This window comes from Mercenaria mercenaria, chromosome 9 (genome assembly GCF_021730395.1).
Source record: "Mercenaria mercenaria strain notata chromosome 9, MADL_Memer_1, whole genome shotgun sequence".
NCBI lineage: Eukaryota > Metazoa > Mollusca > Bivalvia > Venerida > Veneridae > Mercenaria > Mercenaria mercenaria.
The window spans coordinates 40,826,230-40,847,130 of record NC_069369.1 but is presented as its reverse complement, the minus strand read 5'-3'; the positions used below and the strand labels follow the sequence as shown (position 1 = coordinate 40,847,130).

The 20,901-nt window shown below is 36.6% G+C and overlaps 1 protein-coding gene across 7 annotated transcripts in view; it reads right to left on the bottom strand.

Moving 5' to 3' along the window:
• LOC123546976 (lymphocyte cytosolic protein 2-like) overlaps positions 1-20,901 on the bottom strand; it is a 212,788-nt gene that overhangs the window by 127,502 nt on the left and 64,385 nt on the right. For 6 of the 7 annotated variants that reach the window (XM_045333676.2, XM_045333678.2, XM_045333681.2 and 3 more), the window contains 2 exons: positions 9,861-9,928; positions 3,089-3,157 (listed from right to left, as the gene is read on the bottom strand). In XM_045333676.2, the coding sequence (XP_045189611.2) occupies positions 3,089-3,157; positions 9,861-9,928 (137 nt within the window). Of the gene's footprint in view, positions 1-3,088; positions 3,158-9,860; positions 9,929-15,385; positions 15,459-20,901 lie in introns of those variants that run through there. The other variant, XM_045333684.2, reaches the window with a different exon arrangement.

Genomic DNA, 20,901 nt, shown 5'->3' with positions numbered 1-20,901 from the left:
CCAAGTTTGATGAAATTCCTTCAAGGGTGTATGAGATACAGAGTGGACACAAAATGGAAGGCTCAAACCTTTGACCCTAAGCTGTGACCTTGACCTTGAGCCGGCATGGCTGACTCATGGGTTCTGCACATCGTCTTGATGAGGCGATCATTTGACCCAAGTTTTATATAAATTCCTTCAAGAGGTTTAGGAGACATAGAGCGGACACAAAATTGAAGACTAAAACCTTTGACCTTGAGTTGTGACCTTGACCTTGAGACGACAAGGCTGACTCATGAGTTCTGCACATCCTCTTGAGGTGATCATTTGACCCAAGTTTCATGAAAATCCTTCAAGGAGTTTAGGAGATATGGAGCGGACACGAAAGTGTTACAGAAAGACGGAAGGACGGAAGAATGGATGGAGACCATTCCTATAACCCCCCACCACTCGTGGTGGGGGATTAATAAAATCCATTTAGTAACAACAGAGATAGAGTGAAAAAGCACAAAACTTTAACCTGAAATTCTAAGTAAAAAGGGGGCATAATTCATGGAAAATTGGTTCCAGAGTTATGGACCTTGTGTCATATGATGTAGATGATGATGTGAAACAACTATTTAAAATTTCAAATCAAATCCATTTAGTAATAACTTAGCAAATGTGCACCAAAACTTTAACCTGCAAATTTAAGTCAAGAGGGTGGGGGGGGAGATAATTCATGAAATATTGGCACAAGAGTTATGGCCATTTGATCATTTGATGTGGGTGTTGATGAGGAATAACTATTTTAAGTTTGAGACAAATCCATCAAGTAACTAGAGCTGCTTTTGAGAAAAGAGCATGTCTCCCACAACTGCCAAATCACCTAAATAGAAAGTCAGTCCTCACTACAAATATACCTTTGAAGAGTAAAACGGCTGATTTTGGGTTATTCAAGGGCCATAATTCTGAAGTGCCTGGTGCAATTTGGCTAGTTAATGAACTTGGCTTAGCCGATTTGGCTAGTTATTGTACTTGGCCGAGGACTTATGGTAAAACACATTTTGTTCAAGTCTGGTGAAGACTGAATGAGAAATGTTCGACTTAGAGCACAGACAAGAGTAAAAAAACCGATTTTTGGTAATTCAAGGGCCTTAATTCAGAAGTGCCTGGACCGATTTGGCTAGTTATCAAACTTGGCCAAGGACTTATAGTAAAACACATTTTGTCCAACCTTGGTGAAGATCGGATGAGAAATCTTCGACTTAGAAGGCGAACAAGAGTAAAAAGGCTGATTTTTGTTAATTCAAGGGCCGATTTGGCTAGTTATCAAACCTGGCCGAGGACTTATGGTCAAACACATTTTGTTCAAGTTTAATGAAGATCAGATGAGAAATGTTCCACTTAGAGTGCGGACAAGATTTGTGACAGACACACAGACAGACACACACACAGACAGGAGTAAATCAATATGTCTCCCACACCACTGTGTGGTGGGAGACATAATTACAGAGATAAAGAGAAAGTGCATCAAAACTTTAACCAAAGAACGGACACGGAAGGATGCTGACGCCGACGCCGGGTCGAATAGGATAGCTCTCCATACTTCGAATAGTCAAGCTAAAAATTAAATGAATTAACACAAGTAAGCAAGAGGCCTCAATGGGCCTTAAATCTTTGCCTGAGGGAGACCCTGACATACCGGCCTTGCTTCTGACCAAGTTTGCTGAATATCCATTAAGCAGTTTCACTAAAAGTTATCTAAAGCTTTTTCTACTTTTTTGGCTGTGATGGCCCTGTAAAACCATTTGAACAAGTATGAGAGAGGGCCAACCAAGGTTCATGAACAGTTGTTTGAATATATTTTCTTTTATAATTTTTAGCTCTGGCAGCCCATACCAGCAGTCAAGCAGAGACATGTGAATAAGATTCAAAAAGTTCCATCAAAGGATGCTACAGACCACTTTAAGCAAAGATTTTTCAAGTGGATTTTGAAAAGAAGTTGTTTTAAGGTTTTTCTATTTCTATCGTTGGTGGCCCTTCAAACATGTCATGCAGAATTGCCGGAAGAATCTAGAGACAGGTACATGTAAGGATACTTCAGACCAAGTTTAGTGAAGATCCATTAAGTTGTTCATGCAAGATTATCGTCATTCTTTTTTTCTGTTTTTAGCTCTGGCTGCCACTAATAGGGGTCAAGCAATACAATTAGAACAAACTTGCAAGGCTGCTACAAAATTTGGTCAAGGTCCATGGAACAGTTCATGAGAGGTTGCTCAGTTTATTTTCTGTTTTAGCCCTATGGGCCTTAAATGGGGTCAAGTGTAACCATTTGAACAAAACTGAGCAAATACCATGTAAGGAAGCTACAGAAAAAGTTTTAACAATCTATCAAGCAGTTCATGATAAATCATTTAAAGGCTCTTCTTTTCAGCTCTGGTAGTCCCCAAAGGGGATCAGGCAGAACTATTTGGACAAATGTGACAGAAATCTATACAGCATTGCTACAGACCAAGTTAAGTGGAGATCCATCTTGCAGTTCATGAGAAAAAGCTGCATAAAGGTTTTTCTATTTAAACTCTTTTTCCCCCTACAAGGGGCAAAGCAGAACCATTTGAACAAATTAAAGGGGTCAAAAACTGGGTGCTAAAGACAAAATTTGTGAATGATCCATCAACCAGTTCATGTACTAGGAAGGTCCAAGTAGACCATTTTGAACAAAACTGAAAGGGATCCACCACAGGATGATTAAGACCAAGGCTGGTGAATATCTATCAAGTTGTTCATGAGAAGAAATAGACTGGCTCCCGTCCCTATGTTTGTTCTGTCATATTTCACATCATTCACAGTGGAAGTAACTACAGCAAGTTGTTTCTATACTGAGATTTCTTTTTATTGCCACTGACTCCAAACACTTCCATTGTTAACTCTGGTAGGCAAAAATTTCTGAACAAACTGAAGAGAATACAAAGATGCTACATACCAAGTTTGGTGAAGATCCATCAAGTGGTTAAAGAGAAACATTCAACTATAAGTTTTTTTCTAGTTTAGCATTGGCAACCTCCAGAAGAGCCAAAGGTTTAACCACTTGGTCTGATTAATAAAAAGAATGATATTTTCAACTCACCATCTTCATCATCATAGTCACTAAACTCATCCTCTCCCCAGCCTTCATCCTCAGATCCAGATCCATCATCTGTGAGAAAAATAACACAGTGAGGGTAATTATGTGCTTATAATAGATGTACTTTTTACTGAAGCATGAGTTAATAGATGATAATTCCTGTGTTTATAATACATTTACTCTTTACTGGGGCATGGGTTAACAGATGATAATTCCTGTGTTTAGAATACATGTACTCTATACTGAGGCAAGGGTTAATAGATGATAATTCCTGTGTTCAGAATACATGTACTCTTTACTGAGGCAAGGGTTAATAGATGATAATTCCTGTGTTTAGAATACATGTACTCTTTACTGAGGCAAGGGTTAATAGATGATAATTCCTGTGTTTAGAATACATGTACTCTATACTGAGGCAAGGGTTAATAGATGATAATTCCTGTGTTCAGAATACATGTACTCTTTACTGAGGCAAGGGTTACCAGTTGATAAGAATACATGTGCTCTATACTGAGGCAAGGGTTAATAGATGATAATTCCTGTGTTTAGAATACATTACTCTTTACTGCGGTAAGGGTAAACAGATGATCATTCCTGTGTTTAGAATACATGTACTCTTTACTGAGGCAAGGGTTAATAGATGATAATTTCTGTGTTCAGAATATATGTACTCTTTACTGAGGCAAGGGTTAATAGATGATAATTCCTGTGTTTATAATACATGTGCTCTATACTGAGGCAAGGGTTAACAGATGGTAATTCCTGTGTTTAGAATACATGTGCTCTTTACTGAGGCAAGGGTTAATAGATGATAATTCCTGTGTTTAGAATAAATGTACTCTATACTGGGGCAAGGGTTAATAGATGATAATTCCTGTGTTCAGAATACATTTACTCTTTACTGCGGTAAGGGTTAACAGATGATCATTCCTGTGTTTAGAATACATGTACTCTTTACTGAGGGAATAGTTAACAGATGATCATTCCTGTGTTTATAATACTCTTTACTGAGGCAAGGGTTAATACAGTGTAACTTCCGAAAACCGGACCTTCTGAAAACCGGAAACCTTTGAAAACCGCACGAAACTCAAAGTCCCACTTTTTTCTGTTCTTATTTCTATATATTTTTAACTTCTGAAAACCGGAACTCCCGAATTCTGAAAACCGGACGATTTTTGAAGCACCGTTTATATTTTAACACTAAGATTGACTTCCGAAAACCGAACAGCAAAATTTTTGCTGGATTAAAAGTGTCACCTGATATTCCAAAAAAAATGTGTCAACATCTTCTTTTGTTTATCTATTAGCGGCATGTGTTTATTTTGACACGCTATATAATCACAATGATCATCTGATGCAAAAGTAAGGAAGTAATTAGCGATTATTTTCATTTGTATTCAATTTATGAAAACATGAAGAATTAAATATCTTACGTGTTAAAACCTTTCTTAATGTTTGAAAGAAAGAAAGATAGGTGTTTTAAATGATTTAGTTACATCGATTAAACTATGCATTATCAACATTAATTAAAATTTAATGTTGACAACTCAGGACTCCAAAGATGGTAAAATGTAAGTGGAAAATGTTTGCATAAATGCTATTACTAAAGTTATGTTGTTTCTTTTTATACTTGTTATTTATGTATTTATGATCCTTAATGTTTGTAATTGATTATTAATTAATTAATTAATTTCTTTATGTGAAATTGTAAAATGAAAAAAAGATAATAATCTCCTTCGTCCTACAAGTAGGAAAACATAACTCCTTGTGCACCATGTCCACTTTGCCTACAGACTTCCAAACTTCTGAATTCCGGAAACTTCCAAAAACCGAACTTTTAGGCTGGTCCGGAGGTCGTTCGGTTTTCGGAAGTTACACTGTAGATGATAATTTCTGTGTTCAGAATATATGTACTCTTACTGAGGCAAGGGTTAATAGATGATAATTCCTGTGTTAAAATACATTTACTCTTTACTGAGGCATGGCTTAATAGATGATAATTTCTGTGTTTAGAACACATTTACTCTTTACTGAGGCAAGGGTTAATAGATGATAATTCCTGTGTTTATAATAAATGTATTCTTTACTGAGGCATGGCTTAATAGATGATAATTCCTGTGTTTAGAATACATTTACTCTTTACTGAGGCATGGCTTAATAAATGATAATTCCTGTGTTTATAATAAATGTACTCTTTACTGAGGCAAGGGTTAATAGATGATAATTCCTGTGTTTAGAACACATTTACTCTTTACTGGGGCAAGGGTTAATAGATGATAATAGACCATTTCACGGCAAGCGTCTAAGCATTGGAAAAGTCATTATTGGTAGACGCATTCTAAGCGAGAATTCTCGAGACGCAACGAGATTTGAAAAACTGGGGGCTCTTCAGTTATTTATCGATTTTTGCAACAAAGTTTTCTGATGCATAAATCGGTGAAAAAGGGTTTTCACTTCACAAAAAAACCCAACTGGGTCAGGCTACAAGTTATTTCAAATGATCGGTATTTAAGTCCTTCCCACAATATTAAACATTCATCTTTTTAAATGAACATTTTAAACCATTGTTAACAAATACGTGCAATTCAGATTTTGAAATAATTCCAGTTTTGAAACTTCAAATACAAATGACTCTTAAAAATAGTCTTTGTCTCATTCATCCAGTCAAAAATTATCCCCGCCCGAAATGAATAACACACTGGTTGGATCGTTCGCCCGTCAGTCGAGTGATCACATGTTTGGTGTCTGGTACGGCCACTCTATCCGTAAGTATTATTTATCAATGGGACAAGTTTAAGTTACTGTGGAAATAGTTCAGTGCTTGCAAAAAAAAAAAATAAAAAAAAATAAATAACATGTTGAAGAAAACGGGTGTATAACCCTAAACAAACAATAATTATTCCCTTATAAGTTGGTCGAAATATGCACAATCAAAACGACAAGAAGTTAATGTCAGACGTAAAAATTTGCGGACATGAAATAAATAGATTATTGTACTTATCCGTTTGATGTCCATTATTTGTGTTGGGTTTACGCCGTTTCTCAACAACCTTGTCACGGCGGTTTGCTTACACAACTACTCTCCGTAAGAATTTACATCTTTCCCACTTCATGCAGTGCTGTAGGAAGTCGGGCCCGAACTAACATCTCCAGATTCCGGAGAAAACTGCATTTAGTTATTTATGAAACAGCTGAAACGGGCTTAAACTTAATACGAAAAAATAAAAACAACAAAAAAAAAAAAACACTATCTAATAACGCTACAAGCCGTATTATAAAGGCTGCAAATAAATTAATAAATTCCACAAACAGACAATATGAACTTGGTTGGAAAATGCGGGAAAAAGACATGTTTAATGTTCCTTCAACTTCCTAATTTTCTTATCACTGTAGCGTGAAAATGAACCCGGTAGTCAAGGAGTTTTGTTATCTTATTCTATTCAAAAATATCTCGGGGATCATTTTCAGAAAATTTATAAAAATCTATGGAGGAGAGAACGAGCAGTAAAATGTTTAATAAAAAGTATCATTTTTTCATTACGCTTTTTTGGTGTGTGTAACATGCATTCAGATATACAAGTGTGACAATAAAAATCGGAAAGAAATCGGAGAAATGCTAACAAATTGAAGTACGCTTAAAATGAAATTTTTGTTGTTGTTTGTATTTTTCCCTAAATCTCGCGTAAAAAGGATGGTAGGGGAAAACTGAAGACAATACAGCGAAAACAAAGTCGGAGACCCCGCATTTGATCTCTCATTTTTCAGTAAAATTAATTTGTATGAGTTTAGTTGTTTTTTTTTAATTCTATGGAATGGTTTTTACACATTACTTAGTCATTCCGTTCAAAAATAATAATTTCGTAGAAAGATTTTGGCATGGTCTTTGCATGAAGTAAGAATTCCTTCGGCGAATAGTCGGAGTACATATTTGAAACTTACATTACCGTATAGGTTTCAACGGTCCTGTTATAATAAATGAAATAAATTTCTTTTTGATTGAAATGGGCGCCCGAAACTAAATTAATCGCTGTAAAAACAGCAACGTCAAAACTATTTAGGCTAAAACGTGATTTTTTTTCGACGCCATTTTCGTAAAAAGTGTGCATTTGACCTTTTCAATAATTGTACATCGGGTGAAGATCAGCTTTTGCCATTAATTAAACAAGTTATTAAGGACGCAACTTGTGTTTGGAATTCCCGCTCATTGCACCTGTCAATAATTTACAGACGCAGCGGTTGGTCAGCTATCGTAAGACATTTAAGTAAAGCGTTCAGCTATACAGACTATTTGATTGTTTATTCTCAACGTAGTTCGATCCAAAAATGAAGAAAACTGTCTCAAACTTAACACGCTGTACATAACCTATCTATCTATCTCTTAGCCCCCAGTTTTTGTGTTATCGTTTAATCACGTTAATTCACGGATTAACGGTAATCAGTTTGCACATGCTCATATACTTCGTGAAATGGTCTATTCCTGTGTTTATAATAAATGTACTCTTTACTGAGGCAAGGGTTAATAGATGATAATTCCTGTGTTTAGAATACATTTACTCTTTACTGAGGCAAGGGTTAATAGATGATAATTCCTGTGTTGATAATAAATGTACTCTTTACTGAGGCAAGGGTTAATAGATGATAATTCCTGTGTTTAGAATACATTTACTCTTTACTGAGGCATGACTTAATAACTGATAATTCCTGTGTTTATAATAAATGTACTCTTTACTGAGGCATGGGTTAATAGATGATAATTCCTGTGTTGATAATAAATGTACTCTTTACTGAGGCAAGGGTTAATAGATGATAATTCCTGTGTTTATAATAAATGTACTCTTTACTGAGGCATGGGTTAATAGATGATAATTCCTGTGTTGATAATAAATGTACTCTTTACTGAGGCATGGGTTAATAGATGATAATTCCTGTGTTGATAATAAATGTACTCTTTACTGAGGCATGGGTTAACAGATGATAATTTCTGTGTTTAGAACACATTTACTCTTTACTGAGGCAAGGGTTAATAGATGATAATTCCTGTGTTTAGAATACATGTACTCTTTACTGAGGCAAGGGTTAATAGATGATAATTTCTGTGTTTATAATAAATGTACTCTTTACTGAGGCAAGGGTTAATAGATGATAATTTCTGTGTTTAGAACACATTTACTCTTTACTGAGGCAAGGGTTAATAGATGATAATTCCTGTGTTTATAATACATGTACTCTTAACTGAGGCAAGGGTTAAAAGTGTTTAGAATACTATTACTCTTTGCAAGGGTTGATAGATATTTCCCACTTCCTTACTTCTTACTGGCAATAAGGCAAAAACATTGCCTTGGAGGTTCTATTGTCATATAAGTAGAGTTTATAAGAATCTTTCACTGGTTGCGGGTAAAGATGGAAATATCCGGCACACGGGTAACTGTTTACGCGGTAACAAGGCTCCTGCCGAGTTACCGCCTAAACAGTTACCCGAGTGCCGGATATTCCCATCTTTACCCGCTGCCAATGATTGATTCTTTTTCTTGCATGCCCTTTTCTTCAATTTGTAGAAGATATAAAGAAAAATGAAGCCTTTTCTTTAAGGCACTATTTTGTTATAGCACCCTGGGTGTAAGATGTGTTCTTTTAGCACTGGAAAAGCAGGGGAAAATCCTGTCTGGCATGCAAGAAAGAACTGTAATTTGTTTGGTAGTTGGATTTAACAACATTTCTATCCTGGAAATACATGGTTGCAATTATTTGACTTTCTAATTAAGTCTGTTCTCACAATTATATCATAGTAAATGGACAAGTTGTGTCAAAACAAGCTGGATCATATAATCATTTCAGTCTAATGAGGTGAAAATAAAACCAGATTAAGGTAACAATTCAAAATTTATGGCCCACAATCTTTTAAAAAGAAAGAACTGGTTCATTTAGGGATTTAAGTACATCTGTCACTAGAAGTCAAATCAATCAGGCAATTTTTATCCATTTCTATCATTTTTAACTATCTGAGGGGTTACTTGCACCATGTGCCCACCCCACTTAATCTGCCGGTGGAAGATTTAACCATGTGCCAGCTGTGTGAGTCACTTATTGATCCAATATTAACCTAATCCTATGTCACTTTATTGATATTTACACAAATAAAGGGACATTACCCAATGTTCGTCTTTGCAAATGTTCAAGAAAAATTATCTTTCTTGAATAACAAATTGTTGGGCTATATTTACATACCGCTAGGAAAACTATACATCATGATTTGGTTCACATGCAGCAAATGGTTGTGGCTGCATATCATTTTTTTACATAAAAAATTCTCTGATAATTGATCAATTAAGAATTTTGGTATAAATTTTGTCACAAGTTAAAAAATTATCACCATTCTTTTTAAATTTAGGTAACTAAAAAATGATGTTTGGTTGTTATATTTTCTATTTTTACCTTTTTAAAAATGTAAAGCAATAAATATTCAATCCAGAATACATCTACAACTGAATTGCACAGTGTATTTTGATAGAAAATACACTGCATACAAAACTTGCACCTGCGCAAATGTTATTTGCACTAGGTCTTAACAGGTGCAAAGAAAACACACCCTATACAAATTTTGAACAGGGTGTATTTTAGTTCACACTGAAGATATGCTTTTATGCAGGCAGTAATTTTGCACCCATTTTAAAATCTTGGGTATATAAATGGTGCTAAACCTACAGCAATGCTGGTACCAGGTTTGAAATGTATGACACATGTATAACATTAATATGTATCAGGTGTGTGCCATTACCTTGAGTATGACTGGTTTCATTGAATGGTACATGTCTCTGATTGCCACGGTGACCAAATCCTCCAGTTCTGCAAAACAGTAAAAAATCTGAAACATAACTAGATGCTTGTTTTCATTCTAACCTGCAAAAGTTAAGAAAGTGTGAGCCTAAAGACAGCAATCTGTGAGTCTAAAGACAGCAATCTTCTAGAAAGTGTGAGCCTAAAGACAGCAATCTTCTAGAAAGTGTGAGCCTAAAGCCAGCAATCTTCTAGAAAGTGTGAGCTAGAAAGTGTGAGCCTAAAGACAGCAATCTTCTAGAAAGTGTGAGCCTAAAGACAGCAATCTTCTACAAAGTGTGAGCCTAAAGACAGCAATCTTCTAGGTTTCTATCTGTTAATTACTACTCTTCACCAAGTTTTCTTTGTTGGGCTGTAAGTAGAGACCGTACCAGAGCTCTTCGCATACTTTGGTTTTTGAAAATATAGTGGTTTTTTCAAGTGCACCGGTTACAATTAAAAATGTAAACAACGTACTCTGTTTATGAATCACTGGAATGAATGAATGACAGTTGATCTTAGTCATAATATTGATTGACAGTAAATGCTAATGACTTTGTGTGTTGCAAAAAGGTATTTATAGTTTGTAACACTGGCACTAGAACAGAAAGAAAATGCCTCTGTACATGTTATACCCTACCCCTAGGTATTCTATAAGAACCTTGGTCATGAACGGGAAATTGCATTAACCCATTTCAACTGTACATTTTTCACCTAAAACGCACAGTCTGGTGAATGGGTACCCAGCATATTGAACAAGCGGTAATTTATCTTACATCGTGTACCAGTCACTTTGTCTCAATATTTCATATTGCAGAGATACTCCACGTATTTTATGCTTTCGTACACGTTACAGAAAAAACTTGCGTGAACTTCCCTACTGAACATCCGGTCTAGAGGTCACAGCAGTGTGCACATGTTAGGCGAAATGTAAACAAACAAAAACAGAATGAAAATATTCACAGTTTTACAATAAAACTCGAAATGATCAATGAAATTCATTTTATATATTATTTTGAATTTGAAGTCATACATTGGTATACATCTTTACTGTTTATTTAATTCATATTGCACATTTATGCTGCATACACAAATATAAGTGTACACGTGTAGTTAAACAACGACTGACATTCATTATCACATCAGGCAATCATAATGATTTTGTAATCTAGACCGGAACTTCACTTAAGGGAAGTTCAACGAAGTTTTTCGTGTAACATTGAAAAACTATAAACTACGCATTGTTTCTCTCAAATAAGTAATATTGAAGAAATGTTACCTGTATAAAATGGAAGATAAATTACCACTTGTTCAATATCCATAGTACACATTTATCGTACTGCATATTTTAGGTATGAAATGCGCAATTGAAATGGGTAAGTTTTCCCATTCATGACCATGATTCTTATAGAATACCTTGGGGTAGGGTATAACATGTATAGAGGCATTTTCTTTCTGTTCTGGTGCCAGTGGTTTTTAACTGTAATTTCCTGTCAACTGAAATCCTCTCGAAACTTGTAAAATGATTGCTTAAATTTGAACAAAGCTTGCTGTCTTTTCTGTTCGCCAGCTGCTAAAAGGGCAAATATAAAAGATTCGGTGAAAGTTATATTTCACTGGTACTACCAGTTAGTAAGTACATACTCTTAAGAAACACGTCAGAGAAATTTGGGCAGTTTTGACTGACTAAAATGTTGGCAAAAGTAGATTATATTTTTCCTTTACACGAAAATTGCTGTAAGGTAACAAAGCGAATACGCCGATAATCCGGAGTACACCAATCATGTTATTGTCACAAAACTGTTCCAGTTCACGTAATGTAGTCGGTAAGAAAACAGGGTGAACTTAAACTGCCTAGCTTTAGCTACTTCTGTTACAGGGAAGTGGTAGAGTGTCTGCCTTAGGTGTGAGGGGTCCTGGGTTCAAGTCCCAGTCAGAGCTTAAATATTTGCATTCTGATACAGCATGTTTTATCTGTTATTAGTCTGTTAGAGATGTTCTATATTTTTAGCGAACTGTACCATGAATCATTATTTAGCAATCCAGATCACAGCTGAATGTTAAATCAAATGCACCCAAATAGAAAATATTCAATATATTATGTCCCTCTCCATGTTCAAGAAGAGTTACATTTCCTTGATCACAAAATTTTCTTTTATATGAAAATATTAAATGCTCATAATTCTACAATTCTGGTTTAAACATTGTAAATTTATCAATTTTTGAGAAATATATGGACATTTACCTTCATTTCAAAGCTTTTTAACTTCATACCTATGATCTGAAAAAATTAGGTACTATCTCTACTGTAAGGACATTTAATACAGTTCTGGTCATCTGATGAAATTTCAGGCAGACACCTTGGTAGAATGTGAGTCAATGTTTGATACAATAACCACATGGTTAAGAAAGAAGAGCCATGGCCAGTTTTTCAACTCTGACTCCTAAAAGCCCATGAGTGAGCTAAATGTGCAGGCACCTTTAAGACTCAAAGCCACCCAGCTTAATGCGCAGGCACCCTTAAGACTAAAAGCCACCCAGCTTAATGCGCAGGCACCTTTAAGACTAAAAGCCACCCAGCTTAATGCGCAGGCACCTTTAAGACTAAAAGCCACCCAGCTTAATGCGCAGGCACCCTTAAGACTAAAAGTCACCCAGCTTAATGTGCAGGCACCCTTAAGACTAAAAGCCACCCAGCTTAATGCACAGGCACCCTTAAGACTAAAAGCCACCCAGCTTAATGCACAGGCACCCTTAAGACTAAAAGCAACCTGCTTTATGCGCAGGCACTGTAGAGGCTAAAAGCCACCCAGCTTAATGTGCAGGCACCTTTAACACTGAAAGCCACCCAGCTTAATGTGCAGGGACCCTTAAGACTAAAAGCCTACCAGCTTAATGTGCAGGCACCCTTAATACTAAAAGCCACCCGCTTAATGCGCAGGCACCCTTAAAGTGGCATTATGCGCATCTTACAGCACGTAGTGTGTTTTTGGTGAATGTTTTATAAAAGCAAGTTTTTGGTTGCTGTGCATTTAAATGTGTTTAATTAACAATAATGCCGCATAAGTATTTGAAAGTGATGCTTTAGAAATGAAGAAATCGGACTTATAAAAAATAGTTCATTTCTTCAGTCTTGTACGCAATGATCTCCCTTACCTATAAGTAGAGATTTCTGAGGTTGAAGGGAAGCAACTCCTGTAATCAGTTTGACTTTTCTTAAAAAGACTGCCCCAGTTACAAAAGAAAAGTCATATTTAAAATGTTATTATTTCGTAATGGTAACAGGAAGAGTTTGGTATACTGGGTTAAAAACTATAATTTCCTCCACCCTTTTTACACACATATCTATTTGTGCTGTATTTTTACTTGAAAAATGCGTATAATTCCACTTTAAGACTAAAAGCCACCCAGCTTAATGCACAGGCAACCTTAAGACTAAAAGCCACCCAGCTTAATGCGCAGGCACCCTTAAGACTAAAAGCCACCTGCTTAATGCTCAGGTACCCTTAAGACTAAAAGTCACCCAGCTTAATGCCCAGGCACCCTTAAGACTAAAAGCCACCTAGCTTAATGCTCAGGCACCCTTAAGACTAAAAGCCACCCAGCTTAATGCACAGGCAACCTTAAGACTAAAATTCTACCAGCTTAATGCGCAGGCACCCTTAAGACTAAAAGCCAACCAGCTTAATGCGCAGGCACCCTTAAGACTAAAAGCCACTAAGCTAAATGTACAGGCACCCTAAAGCCTAAAAGCCACCAAGCTAAATGTGCAAGTATATGCACCCTGAAGACTAAAAGCCACCAAGCTAAATGTGCAGGCACCATAGAGGCTAAAAGCCACCCAGCTGAATGTGCAGGTACTCTAAAGGCTAAAAGCCAGCCAGCTATCATAAGTGCACAGGCACCCTTAAAGGCTAAAAGCCACCCAGCTGAATGTGCAGGTACTCTAAAGGCTAAAAGCCAGCCAGCTATCATAAGTGCACAGGCACCCTAAAGGCTAAAAGCCACCCAGCTAAATGTGCAGGTACTCTAAAGACTAAAAGCCACCCAGCTATCGTAAGTGCACAGGCACCCTAAAGGCTAAAAGCCACCCAGCTGAATGTGCAGGTACTCTAAAGGCTAAAAGCCAGCCAGCTATCGTAAGTGCACAGGCACCCTAAAGGCTAAAAGCCACCCAGCTGAATGTGGCAAGGTTACTCTAAAGGCTAAAGCCAGCCAAGCTATCATAAGTGCACAGGCACCCTAAAGGACTAAAAAGCCACCCAGCTAAAATGTGCAGGTACTCTAAAGAGCTAAAAGCCAGCCAGCTAATTGAGCAGTAGAGGCAAAAGCACCAGCAATATGCAGTTTTAAGGCTAAAAAGCCACCAGCTAGAATGTGCAGGTACTCTTAAAGGCTAAAAGCCAGCCAGCTAAATGTGCAGCACCTAAAGGGCTAAAAGCCACCAGCTAAATGTGCAGGTTCTCTCTAAGGCTAAAAGCCACCAGCTAAGTGCAGGTCACCTAAGGCTAAAAGCCACCCAGCTAAATGTGCAGGCACTCTAAGGCTAAAAGCCACCCAGCTAAATGTGCAGGTTCTCTTAAGGCTAAAAGCCACCCAGCTGAACGTGCAGGTACTCTTAAGGCTAAAAGCCAGCCAGCTAAATGTGCAGGCACCATAGAGGCTAAAAGCCAGCCAGCTAAATGTGCAGGTTCTCTTAAGGCTAAAAGCCACCCAGCTGAACGTGCAGGTACTCTTAAGGCTAAAAGCCAGCCAGCTAAATGTGCAGGCACCTGAGGTAACCTAAAAGCAGCCAAGCTAAGAATGTGCAGGCACCTGAAGCTAAAGCCACCAGCTAAAAGCCAGGCATTAAGGCTAAAGCCACCAGCTCAATGTGCAGGTACTCTCAAGGCTAAAAGCCAGCCAGCTAAATGTGCAGGCACCGTAGAGGCTAAAAGCCAGCCAGCTGAATGTGCAGGTACTCTAAAGGCTAAAAGCCAGCCAGCTGAATGTGCAGGTACTCTAAAGGCTAAAAGCCAGCCAGCTATCATAAGTGCACAGGCACCCTTAAAGGCTAAAAGCCACCCAGCTGAATGCGCAGGCACCATATAGGCTAAAAGCCACCCAGCTGAATGCGCAGGCACCGTAGAGGCTGAAAGCCACCCAGCTAAATGCCAGGCACCGAGAGGCTAAAAGCCACCCAGCTAAATGCCAGGCATCATAGAGCTAAGCAGCAGTAGGCTAAAAGCCACCGCTGAACGCACACGTAACTAAAGCCCTAATGTGCAGGCACCGTAGAGGCTAAAAGCCACCCAGTAATGCGCTGCACCGTAGAGGCTAAAAGCCACCCAGCTAAATGTGCAGGCACCCTGAAAGCTAAATGTCACCGAGCTAACCATCTAGGAACCCTTAAGGGCCCGGCACCAGCTAAACGCCACAAAGCTTACTATTTGGGCACCCTAAATATTGAGAGTTCTAAATGATTTTTAGTTTAATCATAAATTTTACCTTTCTAGAGACCTCTTCACTGATGAAAAAAATTTAGACACACTCATCTTTTCAAAACTTGTTTTGTATAATTTTAGAGTACTCCAAATTTAAACATTTAATAGCAAGTTAGAAATAATCTTAAACATTACAGAGATCTATCACACGGTTTATCATCCAAAGTAAATTACAATAGGACACTAAAATATAACTTTTTGAAACATTTATAAGAAATTGTTTTAGTCATTTTGTTTACATCTGTCTCATCACTGCTGTTATTTAACTGCCTTATGTTTTGTTTTAAAGTAACAAATAATTGATCATAGCCTATTTCTACTTTCACTTTCACTGCACAAATACTTCCACATCCTGTCTCAGTATCAAAGTTTAGCTCCTTTCTAAGCTATATAGCCAAAACCCTTTCTTCTCAAGTAGACAAGCCTCTACTTTCTCAGGTAGCCCAGTCCAAGCTTCCTTCTCATTATCATTTTATATATATATTATATAAAACTCCTCAATTCCATAACAAATACACTGATCATAGATTAATCTACCACTTTTCCTTTCCTAGGAAATCCTAGATATTATTCAAACTAAAGAAGACAGTATCAGTACAATGCAATGCAATTTTTCACTACATGTACATTAGGGTTACAAAGTTCAAGGTCAGATACCATCAGTTTAACAATAAACTATCCTTTGATCAATGTTTATTTTACCAGTTCAACATCACATTCTTATGGAAGCCTCCTGGTGCCAGCAGAGAGATTTAAATTTGTCATACGTACGACTTACTATCTCCTACGTAGGAGTTAGTATCTCCTACGTAGGACTTAATATCTCCTACGTAGGACATAGTATCTCCTACGTAGGACTTAGTATCTCCTACGTAGGACATAGTATCTCCTACGTAGGACTTAGTATCTCCTACGTAGGACATAGTATCTCCTACGTAGGACTTAGTATCTCCTACGTAGTACTTAGTATCTCCTACGTAGGACTTAGTATCTCCTACGTAGGACATAGTATCTCCTACGTAGTACTTAATATCTCCTACGTAGGAGATAATATGTCCTACGTAGGACATATTAAGTACTACGTAGGAGTTAGTATCTCCTACGTAGGAGTTAGTATCTCCTACGTAGGACATATTATCTCCTACGTAGGAGTTAGTATCTCCTACGTAGGAGTTAGTAACTCGTACGTTTGTCAGTGACTAAAAGACTCTCAAGTATGCGCAGTGGAACAATATACTCGTGTGTACTATTATTTCGTAAGGATTATCTGATTACCTGACACCGGTAGATTACATATTTGTAAATAATTAAACATCTCCCTTCTTTCAATGTCTCACACAAACTTCGTAAGTATGAATTAAAGACACATTTGACCAAGTTCTGAATTTGACAGATGAAGTAGTCAATTGTTTTAATAGATATTTTTGAACATTTTATTTTGTTGTTGTTTCTTGTTGTTTTTTTTTGTTGTTGTTGTTATTGTTTTTTTGTATTTTTGGGGGGACTATGTAGTTTGGGTATAGTCACACTGCGCTACCCACAAGGTGCACTTCTAGGCATTGCACCAGGCATGGGCAGACATCAGGTTACAACCGCCGGCATTCCATAAGCCAACCAGGCAGTATATGAGCATGAAGAATTGAAACATGTCATGTGAGGTTTCGAACCTTTACCATTCGGCTATGGAGGCCTCTCTTGAAATTATGTAGAGAGTTCAAAAGTATGATTAAAGTATATCATGAAAGTTACTAAATATAATTACCGCAAGTTATTGTTTTGACCGATTGTGTGATTTGATTAATAAACTTTCTCTCAATAAAGGCACTGACCTACAAATTTTGGCTAAAAATTGTCTTTCTTTAAAATTGAAGTTCGGTCATACATACTATGGACATTAAAATTCGAGTGTTTGTTTCTAAACTATCCTTAATCTACTCAATCAAGGAAAAAAGATGCCAGAGCCGGGAATCGAACCCGGGCCGCCACGGCAATGAAAATTTTCCTGCTGTCTTTGACAATATACACCACGGAGGAGTATGTATACAATGACCCTTGAATGTAGATATTTAATAATTAGGCAGTTTACCTCAGTAAAACGTTACAAACGCTTTACAATTTCCAGTGTAAAAGATAGTTAAGACAACTAGTTCTCATGTGTTTCAATAACATATAATTTGTCAGTAATTTATTCAAAGCTTTCTTAAGCGGTATTAGCATTAATTTCTTGATACTGGTACCTAAAATTTCTCTTTTTTCTGTTGTCGTATGATCTGAAGGACAGTGCCTTTAATAATCAATATTTATTAGGTGTTATCATCATTTGAGCTGCGCCATGAGAAAACCAACATAGTGGCTTTGCGACCAGCATGGATCCAGACCAGCCTGAGCATCATTGCAGGCTGGTCAGGATCCACGCCGTTCGCTTTTAAAGCCTATTGCAATTAGAGAGACCATTAGTGAACAGCATGGATCCTGACCAGACTGTGCGGATGCACAGGCTGGTCTGGATCCATGTTGGTCACACAGCCACTATGTTGGTTTTCTCATGGCACGGCTCAATTTTCTTTTTCTACATTCAGGTCAAGCATTAATTAGTTACAGGAAATTACTGTAACTGCATCTAAAGCATGATTTAACATGATAATAAACTATTGATACTTTTTTGTTTCAAACACTCATTTCTACTTTATTTGCATATTAAAGATGATACATTTATGAAGTTTATTAAGGTATAAAGTTCATTAACACCTCTCCCATTCATCTGGTAATAAAAGGTACTCATTGGCAAGCACTTCATTATACAGACTGTGAAGGATATTCTATGATCCAGGGCACTGGAGTCAATCAAGGGTTATGTTACATCATGAACACATTTGCAATGATCTCTAATCAGATGGTGATTATTATAGCTGGGATGAAAACTGCCTAGCTCAGATAGCATTTGTCCAGTCGTTAGAGTCAGAGGTAAGAGGTATTATTTTTTTTTCAGAAAGTGGTATCAGAGAGGAAAGTGATTTATATTTAATGACTCTAACGACTGATGTGAGTCTATAGTGTTCCGAAAAACTAATGTCAAATCAACTTGTGGTCCGACGGTTTTGCTTTCTTTTACATGGTGTGTGTATCTTCTATATAATGTATATGTTGTGAAAAAAAGGAAGAATAGAATAGTATTTAAATAAAGTGAAGCATTTTTTGACAGTAAAATCTTTTAATTACCGAATATCACGGAAGTGTATGCCTAGAGAGAAGAAATTAAGGACGAGTAACTTGGTAAACATGATTTATTCCCCTTTATCGCTCTTCACAGTAGAGGCTATTTTTTTTTTTAATATAAGAGCTAATTTCATGCGAAATAACATTTACAATTTTGTTTGATCAGAGTGACTAGATAAAAGAATAATTGACTAGTTGAAACTAACGAAACGTTATAGAACATTGATAATCATGTCATGCAATCAGGTCTGTATAAATTCATTCTTTGTTATTGGTTAGAAACAGTGGTTAAGAGATAATTTCACTGATTGCAATCAAAAGTTATTTATTTAAGCCCCTTTTTGAGACAACACATAAAATACAAGAATGTAAATAGTTTAGAAAATAAATCAAATATTGCAATAAATACCATTTATCAGCACGCAATTAAAATGTCAACCAGCAATGTTCAATTAACACATGTACCGGAAACGCGAGTAGGACCATAGAACGCTGTAGCGCCCCAAAATAGGAACCCTTACGTATGAGTTACTAAGTCCTACGTAGGAGATACTATGTCCTACGTAGGAGATATTAAGTACTACGTAGGAGATACTAAGTCCTACGTAGGAGATAATAACTCCTACGTAGTACTTAATATCTCCTACGTAGGAGATACTATGTCCTACGTAGGAGATATTAAGTCCTACGTAGGAGATACTATGTCCTACGTAGGAGATACTAAGTCCTACGTAGGAGATATTAAGTCCTACGTAGGAGATACTAAGTCCTACGTAGGAGATACTAAGTCCTACGTAGGAGATATTAAGTCCTACGTAGGAGATACTTATTCCTACGTAGGAGATAGTAAGTCGTACGTAAGACAAATTTAAATCTCTCTGCTGGCACCAGGACGCTTCCATACATTCTGACAAAGTCTTGCTTTTATATTGTTATCAAAATGTTGTGGGGCAACAAAGAAAATTTTTTAAGAAAATTTTAAGATATCAGGAAATTAATGCTGTATTACTTAAGACAGCACTGACAGGTTATTATGTGATGGAAACACATGAGATTTAGTTGTTGTTAACTAATTTTACCATTCCAGATTGAAAAGCAATTTACAAGGGCTGCCGGTATCGAAGGTAAACTGCACTTACTAACTAAATGGTTCAGTTAAGTACTCTGTGGTGTACTGGTCAAGGTTTGATTCCTCACTCAGACATGTTTTTTCTTGATTAGCATTTAGCATTAGAAACAAAAACTCATATTCCAATGTTTAAAATATGATCAGACTTTAATTTTAAGGAAAGATTATTTCTAGCCAAAATCTGTACTCTAGTCCATTTAAGGTCATTTAATACTGTAACATTTAGCCTGCCTCCATGATAGGAATAGACAAACAACTAAGGTTGACTGTGGATTCCGGCAGTTGACCTCAATCCAGTCGACACTGTTATTTTCCAATACAGGTAAATCTAATATTTGCTTTACAACAGATCTATGATGGATTATCTTTAGACACCCCTGGACTTATTGGACTCAACTGCCAGGTTATCAAAGTTTATTAGTATACTGACTCTTATTGACAATTTTGTGCCTTGAAAGGTAAACTTGATTTTCTTTTCATCTGATTGATTATACATACATAGGGCCTAAAACAAAAAAATTTTTGTTTCTGGTAACATGCTCAAAAAAATTAGGGTAGGTAGGTCAGAAAAAAAATTTTTTTTGGAATTTTTTTTTTAATAAGTGAGACTTTTCGGAAATTATTTTTTATGTCGAAAAATGAATACAAACAAGTGAATGAAGTATTGCCATGCAATACAAAGTCCCCTACTGGAAGGCATCTAATTTTCTCTACTGCAGTATATAACATAATGTACGGATATCTGTCAATGATGTATAAACATATAAACAATATTGTACTATATATACAATATGTTATAACAGCACACTTGGATTAAAATGTGCAAATATGAAAACCCACAGTCGTTTTCATGTTGAAATGTTTTTGCTGATTATAAAAAAGATATCATATAAGTTATTTATAGTACCAACAAAAGAAAATTAATCTTAAAAAAAACTAGAACTGTCACAGGAGTGACTCATACCCCCACCATACGGTCTTGTCACAGAAGAATGGCAACCATAAGGAATCTTAAAAATACTTTGGAGTACTTCATCCTGGGCTTCCACATATAAGTAATACTAGTATAATACTAGTATAGTAATACTAGTAAATATATTAAATCTCTAATATTAGAGATACACTAAAAGTGAATACAAAGAAGTGTCTTACCGACCCATGTTACCACGGAAAAA